This window comes from Pongo pygmaeus, chromosome X, assembly GCF_028885625.2.
Source record: "Pongo pygmaeus isolate AG05252 chromosome X, NHGRI_mPonPyg2-v2.0_pri, whole genome shotgun sequence".
Classification (NCBI taxonomy): domain Eukaryota; kingdom Metazoa; phylum Chordata; class Mammalia; order Primates; family Hominidae; genus Pongo; species Pongo pygmaeus.
The window spans coordinates 73,488,218-73,506,441 of NC_072396.2; the positions used below are offsets into that span (position 1 = coordinate 73,488,218).

General features: G+C 37.9%; 1 protein-coding gene across 1 annotated transcript in view; it reads left to right on the top strand.

Annotated features, from left to right (window-relative positions):
- Positions 1 to 18,224, top strand: part of KIF4A (kinesin family member 4A) — a 122,219-nt gene that overhangs the window by 38,112 nt on the left and 65,883 nt on the right. The window contains exons 11-15 of the mRNA XM_054470746.2: positions 7,174 to 7,306; positions 9,059 to 9,117; positions 9,233 to 9,338; positions 15,448 to 15,504; positions 16,472 to 16,657. Of these exons, the coding sequence (XP_054326721.1) occupies positions 7,174 to 7,306; positions 9,059 to 9,117; positions 9,233 to 9,338; positions 15,448 to 15,504; positions 16,472 to 16,657 (541 nt within the window). The remainder of the gene's footprint in view (positions 1 to 7,173; positions 7,307 to 9,058; positions 9,118 to 9,232; positions 9,339 to 15,447; positions 15,505 to 16,471; positions 16,658 to 18,224) is intronic.

Below are 18,224 nucleotides of genomic sequence, written 5' to 3' on the forward strand. Positions count from 1 at the left end.
GGCTTAGAGTATCTAAGCAAGATAATGTTTCCCACAGTTACTGTTTGTATTCTCTTTTAGGCACTCTCCCCCTAAATCTTAGTTACTTTTGTTTGTTTATATTTTAGGTATGTGAAACATAATGGATCTAAGAGTCAGAGTTACACAAAAAGATATACTCAGAGCAGAGAAATGCAAATTAAAACCCCAATGAGATATCACCTCATGCCCATTAGGATGGCTACTGTTAAATAAATAAATAGATAAATAACTGAAAATAAAAGGTGTTGGCAAGGATGTGAAGATATAGAGAAATTGGAACCCTTGTACACTGTTGGTGAGATTGTAAAATGATGTAACTACTGTGGAAAACAGCATGGAGGTTCCTAAAAAAATTAAAACTAGACTTACCATATGATCCAGCAATCCCACTTCTGTGTATATATCCAAAATAATTAAAGCAAGGTCTCAAAGAGATGTCTTCATGACCATGTTCATAGTGGCACTATTCACTATAGTTAAGAGGTAGAATAACCCAAATGTCTATCAACGTATGAGCTGATAAACAAAATGTGGTATATACATGCAACAGAATATCATTCAGCCTTAAAAAGGAAGGGAATCCTGTCACTTGCTACAACATGGGTGGACACTGAAGATATGCTAAGTGAACTAAGCCAGTCACAAAAAGACAAATACTGTATGATTCCACTTATGTGAGGTATCTAAAGTAGTCAAATTCATAGAAACAAAGTAGAATGGTGGTTACCAGGGACTGGGGGATAGGTGGGAAAGGGAAGTTGTTTAATGCGTATAGAATTTTAGTTTTGCAAGATGAAAACATTCTGGAGATCTGTTTCACAGCAAGCAATGTGAATATACTTAACACTAGTGAACAGCACACTTAAAGGTGATTAAGATGGTAAGTTTTATGTTTATATGTTTCCCATGATTTTCTAATTTGTATTTGTATAAATTTATGGGATATAAGTGGAATTTTATAATGTGGATGTGTTGTGTAGTGGTGAAGTCTGGGCTTTTAGTGTATCCATCACCTGAATAATGTACATTGTAACAACTTAGAAAGTTAAATACTGGATGTTCTCACTTACAAGTGGGAGCCAAATAATGTGTTCACATGGACCTAGAGTGTGGAACAATTGACATTGGCAACTAGGAAGCGTAGGAAGTTTGAGGGGAGTGGGTGGTGAGAAACTACTTAATGCGTACATGTACCACAATTTTTTTCAAAAAGGAAAAAGGATATACTCAGTGAGGTAAATGTCATTCCCTCTCCATTCCTGCAACTCTGTTCCCATTCCTATTTCCCACCCTTATTTCTACCTCTTTTCTACCATTATTCTCCCTACCCCTGTATTTAACCCATCTCTTTAGTTTCTGGTTTAGCCTTCTTGTATTTCTTTTGTACAAATGAGCAGATACCTCTGTATTTTATTATATCACCTTTTTTTCTCATATGAATGGTTGGGTACTGTATGTAATGATTGTATACTCTTTGTAGCTTTGCTTTGTTCAGTATTTCCTGGAAATCATTTCTTACCAGTTCAGAGAAGTCTTCCGCATTCTTTTTTGCAGGTGCATAGTACTTTTATTTTGGACATGTGCCATACATATCAATTCACCCCCCTTCCTATGTATGCACATTTAGGTTGTTTCCAATGTTTTGCAATTAAAAACATGCTGCAGTGAATAACCTGTGTGTATATATTTTTGTATTGTCAGAGGTTTATCTTAAGGGTAAATTTCTAGAAGTGGGATTGCTGGGACAAAAGGTAAGTACATTTCTACCTTTATAAGGTATTGCCATATTCGCCTCCAGAAGAGATGTACCAGTTTGCATTCCTACCAGCAGTATATGAGAAAGCCTGTTTCCCCACAGCCTCACTAATGGAATGTATTGTCATACTTTTTCAATTTTTGGCAGTCTGATAGGTGAGAAATGCTATCTCAGTGTTGTTTTACTTTGTATTTCTTGTATTATGGATGAATTTGAGTATTTTTTCATATGTTTAAGGGCTGCTTTTATCCCTTTTGCTGGTGAATTGTCCATGTCTTTTCTCATTTTTCTATTGGGTTTTTTGGTCCTTTGGCCTCTTTTTAAAAATAAATTGTGGTAAAATATACATAACATAAAATTTACCATTTTAATTATTTTAAGTGTACAATTCAGTGGCTTTAAATTCATTCACAATGTTGTGTAGCCATCACCACCATCTACCTCCAAAATTTTTTTCATCTTGCAGAACTGAAACTCTGTACCCACTAAACAATAACTCCTCATTTCCTCTCTCCTCAGTCCCTGGCAACCACTATTCTGCTTTCAGTATGAATTTGACTACTCTAGGTACCTCATATGAATGGAATCATACAGTATTTGTCTTTTTGTGACTGACTTGTTTCACTTAGCATAATGTCTTCAAGGTTCATCCATGTTGTAGCATGTGTCACAATTTCCTTTGATTTTAAGATTGAATAATATTTCATTGTATTTTGTGTATCCATTCATCCACTGATGGACACTTGGACTGCTTCCATCTTTTGGCTATTGTGAATGATGCTGCTATAAGCATGGGTGTACAGCTAGGTGTGGTGGTGCATGCCGAAGTCCCAGCAACTCAGTAGGATAAGGCAGGAGGATTGCTTGAACCTAGGAGTTCAAGGTGGTAGTATGCTAAAATAGCACCTGTGAATAACCACAGCGCTTCAGCCTGTGCAACATAGTAATATTCCATCTCTTTAAAAACAAACAAACAAAAAAACATGGGCCAGGCATGGTGGCTCATGCCTGTAATCCTAGCACTTTGGGAAGCGAAGGTGGGCAGATTGCTTGAGCCCAGGAGTTTGAGACTAGCCTGGGCAACATGGCGAAACCCTGTCTCTACAAAAAATACAAAATTAGCTAGGTATGATGGTGTGCACCTGTAGTCCCAGCTACTTGGGAGGCTGAGTTGGGAGGATCACCTGAGCCCAGGGAGGTTGAGGCTACAGTGAGCTATGATCATGCCACGCACTCTAGTCTGGGCAACAGAGTGAGACCCTGTCTCAAAACAAACAAACAAAAAACACACACAAAATAAGCAACAACAAAAAAAAAACCACGGATGTACAAATATCTGATCATATCCCTGCTTTCAATTCATTTGGGTATATACCTAGAAGTAAATAGCTGGATCATATGGTAGTTCTGTTTTTAATTTTTAAATCAAACCACCATACTGTTTTCCACAGTGGCTGTACCATTTTACATCTCCACCAGCCATGCACAAAAGTTCCAATTTTTCCACACCCTCATCAATGTATTTTTTTTATAGTAGCAACCCTAAGTTTGGCCCTTATTTTTGACAGTTCTTTATATATTCGTGATATTAGCCCTTTGTCTGTGGTGTGTGTTACAAATAATTTCTCTGAATTTATCAGTTGTCTTTTACTTTATGATTTTTTTGTCATACAAAATGTTACAATTTTTATGTAGTAAAGCTTATTAATTTTTTTATTGCCTCTAGATTTTTTCAGCAGCTTTATTGAGCTAAAATTTACGTACCATAAAATTCAGTCATTTTATGTGTACCATTCAATGATTTTTAGTAAATTTAAGAGTTGTACAACTATCACCACGATTCAGTTTTAGAACATATCCATCACCCCAAAAAGTTTCCTCAAGCCCATTTGCAATCACTTTCATTCCCACTGCCAGACCAAGGCAACCACTAATCTCTTTTCTGCCTTTATAGATTTGCCTATTATAGACATTTCGTATACATGGAATCATAGAGGATGTAGTCTTTTTTTGTCTGGCTTCTTTCCCTTAAGTTTTGTGGTTCATCCATGTTATAGCACGTGTTAGTGCTTCCCTTTTCTTGCGTAGTAGTACTCCATTGTCTAGATAGGCCATATTTGTCCATCCATTTACCAGTTGATGGAGGTTTGGGTTGTTTCCACTTTTTGGCTATCATGAATACTGCTGCTGCAAACATTCACTTGCAAGTTTTTATATGGACATGGGTTTTCATGGGGTAAATGCCTGGGAATAGAATTGCTGGGTCATATGTTTAACTTTTTACGAAACTGCCAAACTGTTTTCCAAAGTGGCTATATCATTTACATTCTCTCCATGCTTCTGGATTCATAGTTAGAAAGCCTTTCTCCACACCAAGGTTAAAAGAGGAATTCGGCCGGGCGTGGTGGCTCACGCCTGTAACCCCAGCACTTTGGGAGGCCGAGGCGGGCGGATCACGAGGTCAGGAGATCGAGACAATCCTGCCTAACATGGTGAAACCTCGTCTCTACTAAAAATAGAAAAAATTAGCTGGGCGTGGTGGCAGGCATCTGTAGTCCCAGCTACTTGGGAGGCTGAGGCAGGAGAATGGCGTGAACCTGGGAGGCGGAGCTTGCAGTGAGCCAAGACCGCGCCACTGCACTCCAGCCTGGGCGACAGAGCAAGAATCCATCTCAAAAAAAAAAAAAAAGAAAAAGAAAAAGAGGAATTCACCCATGTTTTCTTCTAGTAATAATGTCGTTTTATGTTTTACATTTCGTTTTGGCATTTGGTATTTATTATGTATGATGTGAGCATACTTTCAATATTTTTGTTTTCAACTATTCATTTTTTTCTGATTATAAAAGTGACTAATTGCTTCTAGTAGAACATTTAGAGAAGTATAGAGAATAAAACTTAAAGTTGCTATAATTTCACCACCCAGAGATGATTACCTCTTTCTTCCTAATTTTCCCCCTTTAGATAATTTAGTCTGGGTTTCCTGATTACATTTTATTCTCACTATACTCATTTAGAAACAATTGACCCATCTTCCTTTCCTTTCAGTTTAGCACAAAAAGTTCCAGACTTCTGATTGTCTAGAATGTACTAAAGGAAATAGTTTCAGCTGCAAAAGTAATAGATTCTAAGAAACAGTTGATGAATCAAACAACTAAAGTTAGTTGTTCAATATTTTACAGAGAAATAAAGATGCTCCTTTTCACAAGAATGTATATTTATATTTTTAGAGACATTTTATAAGGCTTGTTAACAAAAAGTACATTTTACATATATGAATGTTTTCACTTTTTGTCCTTAGATTATGTTCTTTTGTTTTTTAACATGTCATCGAAGCTTTTGTATTTATTTTCTGTGAGTGTTGGTCAATTCGCACATGCTCAGTTTACTTGAATTCCTAGCCTTGGCAATTAAATAGCATGTGAAAACATTGGTTTTCTGTTATATTTTCTTTTTCAGTCTGATTTTTGCCTGGCCCTAGTCCTGTTTTTGCTTTACTTTTAAAGATTTTACCCATTACGTGGCTGTCCTATATCATGTGGTCCTATAATATATCTATAATCTTGCCAAGAACTCTTTTTTTTCCTTACTACTGTGAGAGCTTTTATATCCAGGATTCTCTGCATTCTTATAGTGCCTATCTCTGTAGTCAGCATAGTAGTTAACAGCATGGACTCTGAAACTAGACTGCTGAGCTCAAATCTCAGCTTCACATTACCTACTAGCTGTGTGGCTATAGGTTATTTAACTTCTTTGTGCCTCAGTTTCCCTAGTTATAAAATGAGGATAACAGTAGAACTTACCTCATAGGGGCTGTTGGGAGAACTTAAAAAATTTAATGTATGTAAAGTATTTAGAATAGAGCCTAGCCCATAATGCTATAGAAGAGTTAACTATTATTAATTATAGTAGTATTTAAATATTCAAGCATTTGCCTCAAATTACAATGAAGACCCTACTTCTATGTGCTAAATTTTTTTCCTTGGAAAAATCAACAGTTAAACTTAAATATGATTTTCCCATTTAGAGAAATCCTGGAAATTTTTTAGGGAAATAAAAAACTATTTTTATTTAGTTAAAAGTTAAAAGTATCATTACTTTGAAGCTTGTCAGCTTATATGAATGACGCATGGAAGTTTTCAGTTTAATAAAGAAATAACGAAATAACACTTAAATTTACTAATAGTTTTTTTTATAATCTGCATTTTAATTGAACATTCCTTCGTAAGAGTCTTAGTAAATGCTCAGCAGTGTAATATGAGACCTTATTGTGTGGCCTTACTATTAACTTTTGATAAAGTGCCTTCTAAGATCTTCTATAAAAATTGATGGAGGTCTTAAGATGGGTGAGAGGACATCTACTCCATTCCTGAAGTCCTTTTCTATCCTTTATTGAGATTGAGAACAGCTGTTCCCTGTCCTTTATTTTTCTCTTTTTCATAGCCTTGACAACTATTCATTTTTCCCCTCAGTCTTCTTCAGATCAAATCTTCATATTTCTTCTGATCTTTTTTTAACCAGTCCTGTTTTCCAGTCTTTTGAACATTTCATCCCAGTGGATTAAAACAAAAAACAGCCCTACTTTGTATTGGTCTGCTTTACTAGTCTGGAACTGATATCAAGTGATATGTATACATTCCAAAGTTTCTTACCTATATGTATTCCTTCAAGCTATTTCTGACCCTCCCTTTTCCTCGTATTTGAAATGGACACCATTATTGTCATGACTCACTCTAAGTAATTTAAAATTAATAGACAAATGAACAAGAGGCTATGGGTCATAAGTTCCAAGCAAAGCAAGCATTTAGAAGGGAGCACTTATTTATAAAGAATTGTGAAATGTTTTCTTAGTGGCCGCTGGTCATCATTTCAACTTTTTGACTTCTCAAATGCTGTTTCCCTAAACTTTACAGTAAATGGGAAATATATTTATGTTGATTAGGTTGAATTTTGACCCTGAGCAGTGTCACTTCTACCTCCCCCATACCTCTCCCTTCTCTACTTCCCTAATCTTTAATGAGGGATTGAGGGTGGGAAGAAAAGGGACAGAACATGTATTTTAGCTCCAGTTAGCTATAACTTCATACCTACAGGACACAAACAGAAAAGATCCTAACCAAGAGCCAAGATAGAGGTTAGTCATTCCTGTTGCACCATATCTGGCTCTGAATTATTACCTTTCTCCAAACCACTGAAATACTTCAGAGATGTGTTTATTGTACATCCAATATTCTAGGAGGATAGATTGGGTTGGACACACTTTTCCCAGACTTTTGTGGTATAATTTTAACCTAATCCCCCTACTTATCCAAAAGGCCTATGGGATATATTTTTATCCACCTTTGATATAGGTATTATCAATCAGATATTTTTCTAATATGTTATTTACTTTGTTTTAGTGTGGAACCATCAGAGAATCTACAATCCCTGATGGAGAAGAATCAGTCCCTGGTAGAGGAGAATGAAAAATTAAGTCGTGGTCTGAGCGAGGCAGCTGGTCAGACAGCCCAGATGTTGGAGAGGATCATTTTGGTAAGCCCCCAAGAATAAACTACTAGCAATCTGAACATTTACTAGCTTTAGTTTCCAGAATATTTAACATGCATCTCACTATGAGAGACAGGTTATATTGAAAGAAATGTATTTGTATTACCATATCCTCCAGGGAGCCCCTCTGGGGTAAATATGTGGGCTTATAATCAAACATACAGAAAAGTTAAAAGAATTGTACAGTGAACACCTATGTATCTATCACAAAGAATCTACATAAATCCCATTTTAAAATAGATTTATTTAAAAATACCAGAAAGTAAAGAACCAAGTACCTCTATCACCTTAAATCCTGCCTAATCTTTATCCATAATACCAAGTACCATTCATTCTCCAAGACTGTAGTTATTTTCCATCTCTCTTCCCCTAATGTTGTCACATTTCATATCCCATACTAACAGCTGCCATGGTGAGATATAACAGCTGGGAAATTGATTTTAATTCATTTTCCATATGGTTGATTTCCAAATAGTGGATCACTATATAACTGATTACATGAGTTCTGACTCCTACTACCTGCTTGTCTGTCAGTAACCTCCTGGATCAGTGCATGCTGGCTCTATCATTAAGGTTTTTCTACTAGTCTAAATACAACTCAGTCTTTGATAGCACGACTGTTGCCAGAAGCAAAAGTGAGTTTCCACCAAAATATAATTGAACCTCTGTAATGTATACACCTTCATGCATCAGTGTGCTCTCTAGTCAAGGAAAGATAAGCTGCTTAAAGATTTCTTTCAAGTGGGCTAAATCCTACATCCATTGTATTGTCCATTACTAACAGAGGGTAAAAATGGGATATAGGGGATTTTTATATACAGTTTTCTGTCTCCAGTGCTGTATTTATGCTATGAAGTAACTCTAGAAGCTGTGTTTCACATGTATGTGAATGAGGCTGATGTAACAAACTACTTCTTATTCTATCCACATACTCATCCGACCTTTATAAGGTTGTTACAGTGTCTGCCTGATAGGCTTATTGTTTGATATCCTGTCAGAACTTCATAACAAGCACAACATTTTTGTCCTATATAAACGATTTTTTCCAGATCTGTTATAGTATCCAGTATGTTACAGATACTGTGATTGAAATAAAACTGAAAATATCAATCACCCTTCCCAAAACGTAAGCTGCCTTCTGCCGTTTCTTCTTTCTCTACCATCATTCTTGTGCTGTACCCTTTTTCTTGCTGTCTTTTGCTAAAACTAGCCTACCATATCAGATAGTATAACTTAAAAAAAAATCTCAGCTCAAATTTAGTGTGAGGCCCTTTTATGTTTTAAATGCCCTTATGCTGGGGCTAGGGAACAGTGTAGTGTAGGAGGCAGTTTAAAGTAAGTGGGGTTTTTTGTTTGTTTTTTTTTGTTTTTTTGTTTTGTTTTGTTTTGCAAACAGCAGGGACTAACATGCCAGGAAATATTGCTTTTTCCCCCCAGTTGCAAAGTTCTCTATGGAATTAAGGCTTCACACTCCACCCCATAGTCTGAGTTTCATGGCAAGCATAAAACCTAGCTGCTCGGATGCTATTTTTAGTAGCTCATGTTGACTGAAGGGCTAATTTCCATGACTCTTTTAAAAAACACATTTTTCACTAAATAACCAAAGCCCACTAAATCCTCTGTTACAGCAAAGGAGACAGCCTCTCTACCTAGCTTTTAATTCATAGGAGTAGGAGAGCATAATTATGTGAGGCTGTCAGGCACTGCCACTGATGATCTCCTGGGTCTTTGTTGCAGACAGAGCAAGCGAATGAAAAAATGAACGCCAAGCTAGAAGAGCTCAGGCAGCATGCGGCGTAAGTTGCCCACCAGATATTTGTTAGCAACCTATAGCACCTTAGTGTATAATCGTGGAGCCTCTGGCCTTTGTCATATGAATAACCCTTGGGTTCTTTTTGTTTGAATTTTCAGCTGCAAACTGGATCTTCAAAAGCTAGTGGAGACTTTGGAAGACCAGGAATTGAAAGAAAATGTAGAGATAATTTGTAACCTGCAGCAATTGATTACCCAGTTATCGGTAAGCCAAGTAGGGGCAGTGTAAATAGGCATATCACTTTCATTTGTTTCTCTTGACACATACAAGCCTTTCTAACTCTGTGCCTTTTGCTGAAACAACTAGATTGTGAGCTGCTTGAGGACAGAGGTCATGGATCATTTGATATGATCTGAATATTGAGTTTGTTAAATCAAAACACTCATAGGTTACATATACAATGCACATTAATATTTCAGTATTCTAATCAAATACCAGAAGCAACAACATAGCAGTGCAAAATTGCCTAGGTAGCAAGAGCAGCAGTCATTGATTTGCTGTCCTCGCAGTGTAGGCTAACTTAAAAAGAGGACTTGTACCATACCCCAATTTTAAATAAGCTAAATTCTGACAGATAGCTTAAAGCAACCAGAGAATAACATGAGCCTCTTTTATAACCAATAATAAGTAAGTCTGAATGATTGTTCTACCATAAGTTCCCATTTTTGTTTATTTTTAGAACCATTATAGTAGTGGCAGGTGTGTTTTGGGGATGGGGGTGGTTATTTGTTGTTTTTCCCAGAAGAAAAATTTTCACAATCCCACTACCCCTAAAAATCTATTTTTGTTTTGGTGTTCCATCTCTTAGTCCTTAGGCATATATGCTTTTTAAAAAAAATTGAAATCATACTATAACATACTATGTTAAGTGGTAATGGTTGGTTTTGTTCTGTCTACACTCTGTTGTTTATTATTCTGAAACAGTAATGTGTATGCAGATGCCTGGTGGTAATTCCTAGCTCTTGGGCAGAGATTTTAATTTTACCAGAACCATGAGACTGTCGTCCCTGGTCTTGCCCAGTGTTTTCTAGAGTTGTCAATAGTGTGTCACAAAATTATCCACACATAGATTTATTCTTGAAGAGAATATAAAAAAATGCCATACAATATTGTCAGGACTCGTTATGATGGCCAGCTCTAAGAAATTTAATGAGTAAACTCCCCAAAGACTAGTAGGCAGTGTTTTAGAATAAGGAGTACTGTAAAGCTATCATGAGCAGTCCAAGATGACAGCTCATTTATCTAACAAACAGGGTACAGTAATTGAGAGCCTGGGCTCTAGAGCCACATAGACCCTGGTTTGAAGCCAGTTCTGCCACTTCCTAGCTATGTAATCTTACTAAATGCTGTATTACTGTCAAAAGGAGAGAATTTAAGTGATTCCAATAGGGGTTAAAAGCATTATTCATCTGGGCGCAGTAGCTCATGCCTGTAATCCCAGCACTTTGGGAGGCCAAGGTGGGCGGATCACCTAAGATCTGGAGTTCAAAACTAGCCTGGCCAACATGGTGAAACCCCGTTTCTACTAAAAATACAAAAATTAGCCAGGTGTGGTGGCGTGCACCTGTAGTCCCAGGTACTCGGGAGGCTGAGGCAGGAGAACCGCTTGAACCCAGGAGGTGGAGGTTGCAGTGAGCCGAGATTGTGCCACTGCACTCCAGCCTGGGTGACAGAGTGAGACTTCATCTCAAAAAAAAAAAAAAAAAAGGAAGAAGCATTATTTAGCTGATGCACTCAGGGTACACCTGAACTCCAGGTAACTTCCCAAGTAAAGCAAGATTGGAGTTTTATAGAGTAAAGAGAAGAAAGGGTTGTATGTCCTTGTGGTTTAGCTCAGGTAACAGTTTTTTATGTTAATTGATGTGAAACTTTTGGTTGGAGATTGTTTCATTTTTTTGTACCTCTTCCTCAGGAATATACTGATGCAATCCTATCCGGATAACTGTTATTATATTTTGAGAGTTGTTCTTACAAGCCTTGTAGTTTCTCAGTTGGTCAAGGTTCACAGGTGGGAGAGGTGGCAAAATAGGGGTAATGGGGAAAGGAGGCAAGGGTTGAAGGCAAGGAAAACTGGGAACTGGGAACCCTCTCTCATGTGTGCTTTCTTTTATATCAGCAATATAAGCAAAGTGCAGTCAGATCATAAAACAAAGGGTGATTAACTGTTAGTCCAGAAAATTCAGGAAGGCATCATAGAAGAAACTGGGTCCTAAAAATGAACAGGAGTTTGTCATGCAGACAAAAGGGAAGGGACAGGCCAACTCTGGGCACACTGCTTACGAGTTAGCCCTGCTCCACAAGGAAAAATTTAAGAGCTTTTATACAAAATAAATAAGGTTTTTTAAAAAGGGACTAGACTATATGTAGAGGAAAAGATATATATAAAAGCAAAGAGGTATGAAAGTTTAAAAAATGGTAAGAACTTCAATGTGGCTGAAGTATAGAGTACATGTTAGACAACGGCTATCACAAGGTTAAATTTCACAATTATAATACCACTCACATGCAACTGAAACATCTGATATATGAAAACCTTGTGTGAGCTGCCTCAGAATTAAGATAATCTAGACTGCAGAAGCCCACTGGAGCCAAAACTTACAAGCTCAGAAATAGTGACCCAGGGTACCCACCATTGTTCATGGCCATCACACCAATCTTAGAGGATTAATACCACCTCATTTCTGGGGCTTCGAGTCACATGGGAAAGATGAAGGAAACCCGTGGAACCAAATTAATAAAATACAGCATCCTCAGTGAGAATCTGGCAATATGACTGGTGCCTGGTGTGCCTGTAGAGGGAGTTGCTAGTGGTGGCTGGCTCAGAGGAACTCCGTAGAATCGCTGTGTCTGCCACTAAAATGTACTTGGCACACACAGTAGGAGGGTGCTAAAGATTGCCACAAACTGATAAAGTTCCTGGCTTCCATCCACTGTCACAGTTAGGCAGAGTAAGCCCTTTTATCCAGGAGTCCTGCTGGACTCCTGAGTCAGAGTTCTCCTCATCTATTGTTCAGAGACCCTCCCAGCTATATATTTTTTTGGAAATACACAACAATGTATCCCGTGGCTTTTATTAAGACTCACTACAGTGAAAGCAAAATGTTTCTGGATTAAAACTATTTTTATTTTAAGTGACTAGTGAACACCCCCTTTTCCATTATAAAGGCAACCATTGTTCCTAGATATTCTTCCTGGGGCTTTAAGCACTAAACTGTACCATTTCTTCCTTTAAAATATAATTCAAGCAAACCTCCTTGTGCAGTTACCTGTGAGGAAATTCAAGCAGTCCTTTCAGTTCCTACAAAATCGAATGATCTTTTTTGTTTATATCCCCTCCTCCAAGACCAGTTCCATAAAAAGCATTTTGCATGCCCAGTAATGGTACAGCCTACAAACACAAACTTCATCTTGGAGGATATTGCTGGTTAATGTAGCACAATGTACCCTGGCCTTGTTCCCTTAACCATCACCTTTATGAAATCACGTTTTATTTTTAAGAGGTTCTTGGTTATAGTCTTAGAATCGGGGGAAAGAGGGCTGTGAGACTGAAATAAATCTTATTGTCATATATTTACATTTAGGATTATAGAGGCAGAATTCTGCCATGTTCATGCAGAACATGTCACCATAGCCCTAAGCTTAAACCTTAGTATTGTAAAATTTCACTGGGCCAAAAGTCAAATATAAACCCAGAGTAGCAACATATCTTCTTCAAGGATTAACCCATCTACTTTTGATCCTAACTCTGGAAGGTACTAGAGAAAGTCTCCAAAGGCCAGTGTTTTAGGCCCTAATAATCTAGGACAGGCCTCTGATTAGTCCTTATACTGAAAATTGAAACATGGGAGGGAGGAAAGGGTAACCATTATAGATTTTTTTAATCCTTTTTAAGAATGATTTAGTATGTCCTGCACTTGAAGAATCACCAGTACTATAAATCATGATGAGAAAGGATGTGGGAATACTGAAGCTTCCTTTAAATTCTCTTTGAGCCTCACTGGTTGGGAGTTTCTGAGCAGAATAAGGGAAATGCTTTATAAATAGCACTTATTAAGGATCTCTTCAGGCCAGGCGCAGTGGCTTACACCTGTAATCCCAACTCTTTGAGAGACCGAGGCAGGTGGAACCCTGGAGTCCAAGAGCTTGAGATCAGCCTAGGCAACACAGTGAGACCTTGTCTCTACAAAAAAAAATAAAATAAAATTAGACCATCCTTCATGACATAGTGAGACCCTGTCTACAAAAAAGTTTTAAAATGAGCTGGGTGTGGTGGTGCACACTTGTAGTCCCAGCTAGTCAGGAGGCTGAGGTGGGAGGATCATTTGAGCCCGGGAGGTGGAGGTTGCAGTGAGCTGAGATGGCAGCACTGCATTCCAGCCTGAGTGACAGAGCGAGACTCTGTCTCAAAAAAGAGCAAGGGGAGAGGGGTCTCTTCACTTCTCACATTAAAGGTACTAAAAGTTAAGTTTCAGCAACTATGTAATGTTTCATAAGGGTGTCATAGAGACTCCATGTACTAACCCTAAATTCTTAGCTGTTGAGCTAATAGCTTTTTCACCTATGACCTCCTTAATTACATGACTTCCTGGAAATAATTCTTTTTTCCCGGGGCTTTGAAGAATCACTTACACAGAAGTGGTAATCCATATCTTACAATACCAAATAAAGCCTAAATTCCAGTGGTGAGAACAGAGCTTGCTAATATGGTAGCCTATAAACAAATTAGTCCTATTAAGTAGTTTTAGTTTTCCCTTCTAGGTGGCAGTTGTTTGAATGCCCCAAAAAATAATTTGCCAAAGAATTAGTGCTTACCCTTTTCCTCCTAGTTACCTGGCGTAGCGCCATATGATCTGTTCTTTTTTTCCCTTTTTTCTTTTTTTCTATTTTTAGATTTAGGGGGTACAAGTGCAGTTTTGTTACATGATATATTGGGTAGTACCGAAGACTGGATTTTTACTGTAGCCGTCACCTGAATAGTGTACTTTGTACCCAATAAGTAATTTCTCATCCCTCACCATCCCCTAACCCTTTCACTCTTCCAAGTCTCCAATGTCTGTTATTCCACTATACCCATGTATACACATTATTTAGTTCCCACTTATAAGTAAGGACATGCAGTATTTGACTTTCTGAGTTGTTTCACTTAAGATAATGGCCTCTAGTTTCATTCACGTTGCTGCAAGAGACATGATTCCATTCTTCTTATGGTTGAGTAGTATTCCATGGTGTGACTACTACTATTCCAGTAGTAGTCCACGGTGTATCAATGGATGATTGGATAAAGAAAATGTGGTATGGTATACACACACCACATACACACTTAGATTGATTCCATATCTTTATGATCAGTTCTTACTTACATGAGGGACAGAGGCTGCAGTACCTTTATCTGACTTCAAGAGCATATTTTTCTGGGAGTACCCATCTAAGGCATTTATTTCTTTCTGTTTTTTGTTTTTGTTTTTGTTTTTTGATTTTTGTTTTTTCTTCAAGATGGAGTCTTGCTCTGTCTCCCAGGCTGGAGTGCAGTGGCGCAATCTTGGCTCACTGCAACCTCCGCCCCCTGGGTTTGAGCAATTTTCCTGCCTCAGCCTCCAGAGTAGCTGTGATTACAGGTGCTTGCCACCACGCCTGGCTAATTTTTTTTGTATTTTTAGTAGAGACGGGGTTTCATCATGTTGGCCAGGCTGGTCTCGAACTCCTGACCTCGTGACCTGCCTGCCTTGGCCTCCCAAAGCACTGGGATTACAGGCGTAAGCCATTGTGCCTGGCCGGGCATTTATTTCTTTATAGAGGAAGATCCTGCTACCTTGACTGACTATAAAAATAAAAAATAACCATTCTATTTACTTTTCTGATGCATTGCCATTATTTGATATGTCTGTTTGTAGAATGGTATGTCCCCATAAGAACTGGCTAGGCTTGTACATTAATAGAGGTATACTTAGCAGTAGATGCATAAAAAGAAAGGGTAGAGTCCATAAAATGGGTTAAACTTTGGCCTGTTGGAATGGCTAAATGTTTCACTCTGGCCCAAATGTCTCTGGCAGGGCAGAAGTGCAAGAAATATGTCAGTTGCCACGTGACCTTATTTTTTATAAAAACTAAACAATTGTCCTTTATGAAGAAGAAAGACTCTTGAGAGATGGGAAATGGAAACATGTGGCTATTGGGGTTTCTGTGACTATAAAATGGGTCCAGTATCTTAAACAGTCTCTGTATACACTTGAAAAAAATTAAATAACCAATATAAAATCCACCAGTAAGCTTTATTTCAGACTCTTTCCCTAAACCAAAACATTTGTTACTGCAGGATGAAACTGTTGCTTGCATGGCTGCAGCCATTGATACTGTGGTGGAACAAGAAGCCGTAAGTAATTGGCCCCTTTATGTAGAACCAAGAGCTCTAACTGCCGTTTCCTATAATTTATCACTCAACTGAGAAAGAGAATCTGTGATTGTTACCATCCTCCATAGAATGCCTGTTAAATCCAGAAATCTTTGGTGTAAATCTCAGCTTCATAAAATCCCTACCTTGGATAGGCTCTACCACTAATAGTATAACTGGTAATGGGGGGCAGGACTTCTCAAGAATGTAATGTTCCGTATTTGCAACCCAGCTGACTGATTTCTTGTTAAAGGCTAGTATGCTGCATCAACCGTCCAGCAAGTTAAAAATGAAGAGAGGAAAAAATGAGGAAATTATGGCAAAGTCAAAAAAGCATTAGAGGAGAAACGGAAGAGAATTTTTTCTATGGATGAGATATTAGGGGCTAAAAGAACCAAGGAAAATAATTTAAGTGTTCAGATCACAAGGATAGATAAAATGTATTAGATGTTGACTAAAGGTTATAAAGACAAAATGAAAGGCTGGATGATGGATTGCTTGAGACAGGCTTTTCTCCCTAAAATGAATCTATGTCTGTAGTTTTCACATTCTGAAAGAAGGAAAATACTAGATCAGGTACTAGAGGTCAGCTGTGTGAGAACAAATGAACCTTTTTCTCAATTTCCAGGACCTTCTCTCCTGTAAGAACCCCTTGGAAAGAGGTAAAAGTAAGAAATGCCATCCAGATCAATAAAGGAAAGAGCAAAGAAACTTAGTTGATACTAAAAGAGTCCATTGAAGTATATAAGAAATAAGGTGCTTGAGAGAGCAGGGAACTAGGCTAGCTCAGTTTATTTCAGATACTTAAAACAAATGTATGCAGAGCCACCGTTGTAAAGGAACAGAGGTATTGTTAATGGAGAAGTGCCTGTGAGACTTGATGAAATAGTGCCTAAGGAACTCCATTTGCTTGTTTCTCTTATAAATCATTATCCTGATTTCTTTCCAGCAAGTAGAAACCAGTCCAGAGACGAGCAGGTCTTCTGACGCTTTTACCACTCAGCATGCTCTCCGTCAAGCGCAGATGTCTAAGGAGCTGGTTGAGTTGAATAAAGCGCTTGCACTGAAAGAGGCCCTGGCTAGGAAGATGACTCAGAATGACAGCCAACTGCAGCCAATTCAGTACCAATATCAGGTAAACTATTTCCTAGGGCAGTATTTGTTCATGTCTACAGTCTCTTAAACTGAATAGGAAGAAAACAAGCCTACAATTTTTGATGATGAAAAGACAACAAAATGTATATAGTATAATGGGAGTTGTACTGTTGGTTTAAAAAGAGGATACATTTAGAATCTACAATGAACTCAAACAAATTTACAAGAAAAAAACAAACAACCCCATCAAAAAGTGGGCGAAGGATATGAACAGACACTTCTCAAAAGAAGACATTTATGCAGCCAAAAGACACATGAAAAAATGCTCATCATCACTGGCCATCAGAGAAATGCAAATCAAAACCACAATGAGATACCATCTCATACCAGTTAGAATGGCAATCATTAAAAAGTCAGGAAACAACAGGTGCTGAAGAGGATGTGGAGAAATAGGAACACTTTTACACTGTTGGTGGGACTGTAAACTAGTTCAACCCTTGTGGAAGTCGCTGTGGCGATTCCTCAGGGATCTAGAGCTAGAAATACCATTTGACCCAGCCATCCCATTACTGGGTATATACCCAAAGGACTATAAATCATGCTGCTATAAAGACACATGCACACGTATGTTTATTGCGGCACTATTCACAATAGCAAAGACTTGGAACCAACCCAAATGTCCAACAATGATAGACTGGATTAAGAAAATGTGGCACATATACACCATGGAATACTATGCAGCCATAAAAAATGATGAGTTCATGTCCTTTGTAGGGACATGGATGAAAATGGAAATCATCATTCTCAGTAAACTATCGCAAGGACAAAAAAACCAAACACCACATGTTCTCACTCATAGATGGGAATTGAACAATGAGAACACATGGACACAGGAAGGGGAACATCACACTCTGGGGACTGTTGTGGGGTGGGGGGAGTGGGGAGGGATAGCATTAGGAGATATACCTAATGCTAAATGGCAAGTTAATGGGTGCAGCACACCAGCATGGCACGTGTATACATATGTAACTAACCTGCACATTGTGCACATGTACCCTAAAACCCAAAGTATAATAATAATAATAATAAAAAAAAAAGAGGATGCATTCAGGACAGGGAGCCTGTAATTTTGTTCCATTTAATCTATCTAATGCCTTACCTTATGCCACAGTTATTTAATATATAGTTTGATAACATTATAATAAATGTGGTCCCTACTTATAGAGAAATTATATTCTAATAACTATGCTTGGATTCTGAGAAAAACACATCTTTTGGTAAATAGTCTGGGTTATAGTATGAATTATGAAGAGACTAGTGGATGTCACATGACTTGACAAATGGCTAAACTTTTTTCTGATGGTAGTTCTAAGTAGCCTTTGCCAATTAATAATCAGGTCTTTACTTAAAGGCAAATCCTTGGCTTTCAGGTTACCCACAAGAAATGGCCCTTGCTCCAGACTTATTTTCCCTTGCAGACCAGTGTTTCTCACTGTTTGTAATTATAGGCAAAGGGATATTAGGATGGGTGGTAGGGGGAAGAGTGGGTCGTTTTCCTATCCAGCTATATCCTACTACTCCCAAGGTATTATATGCTTATATTGAGG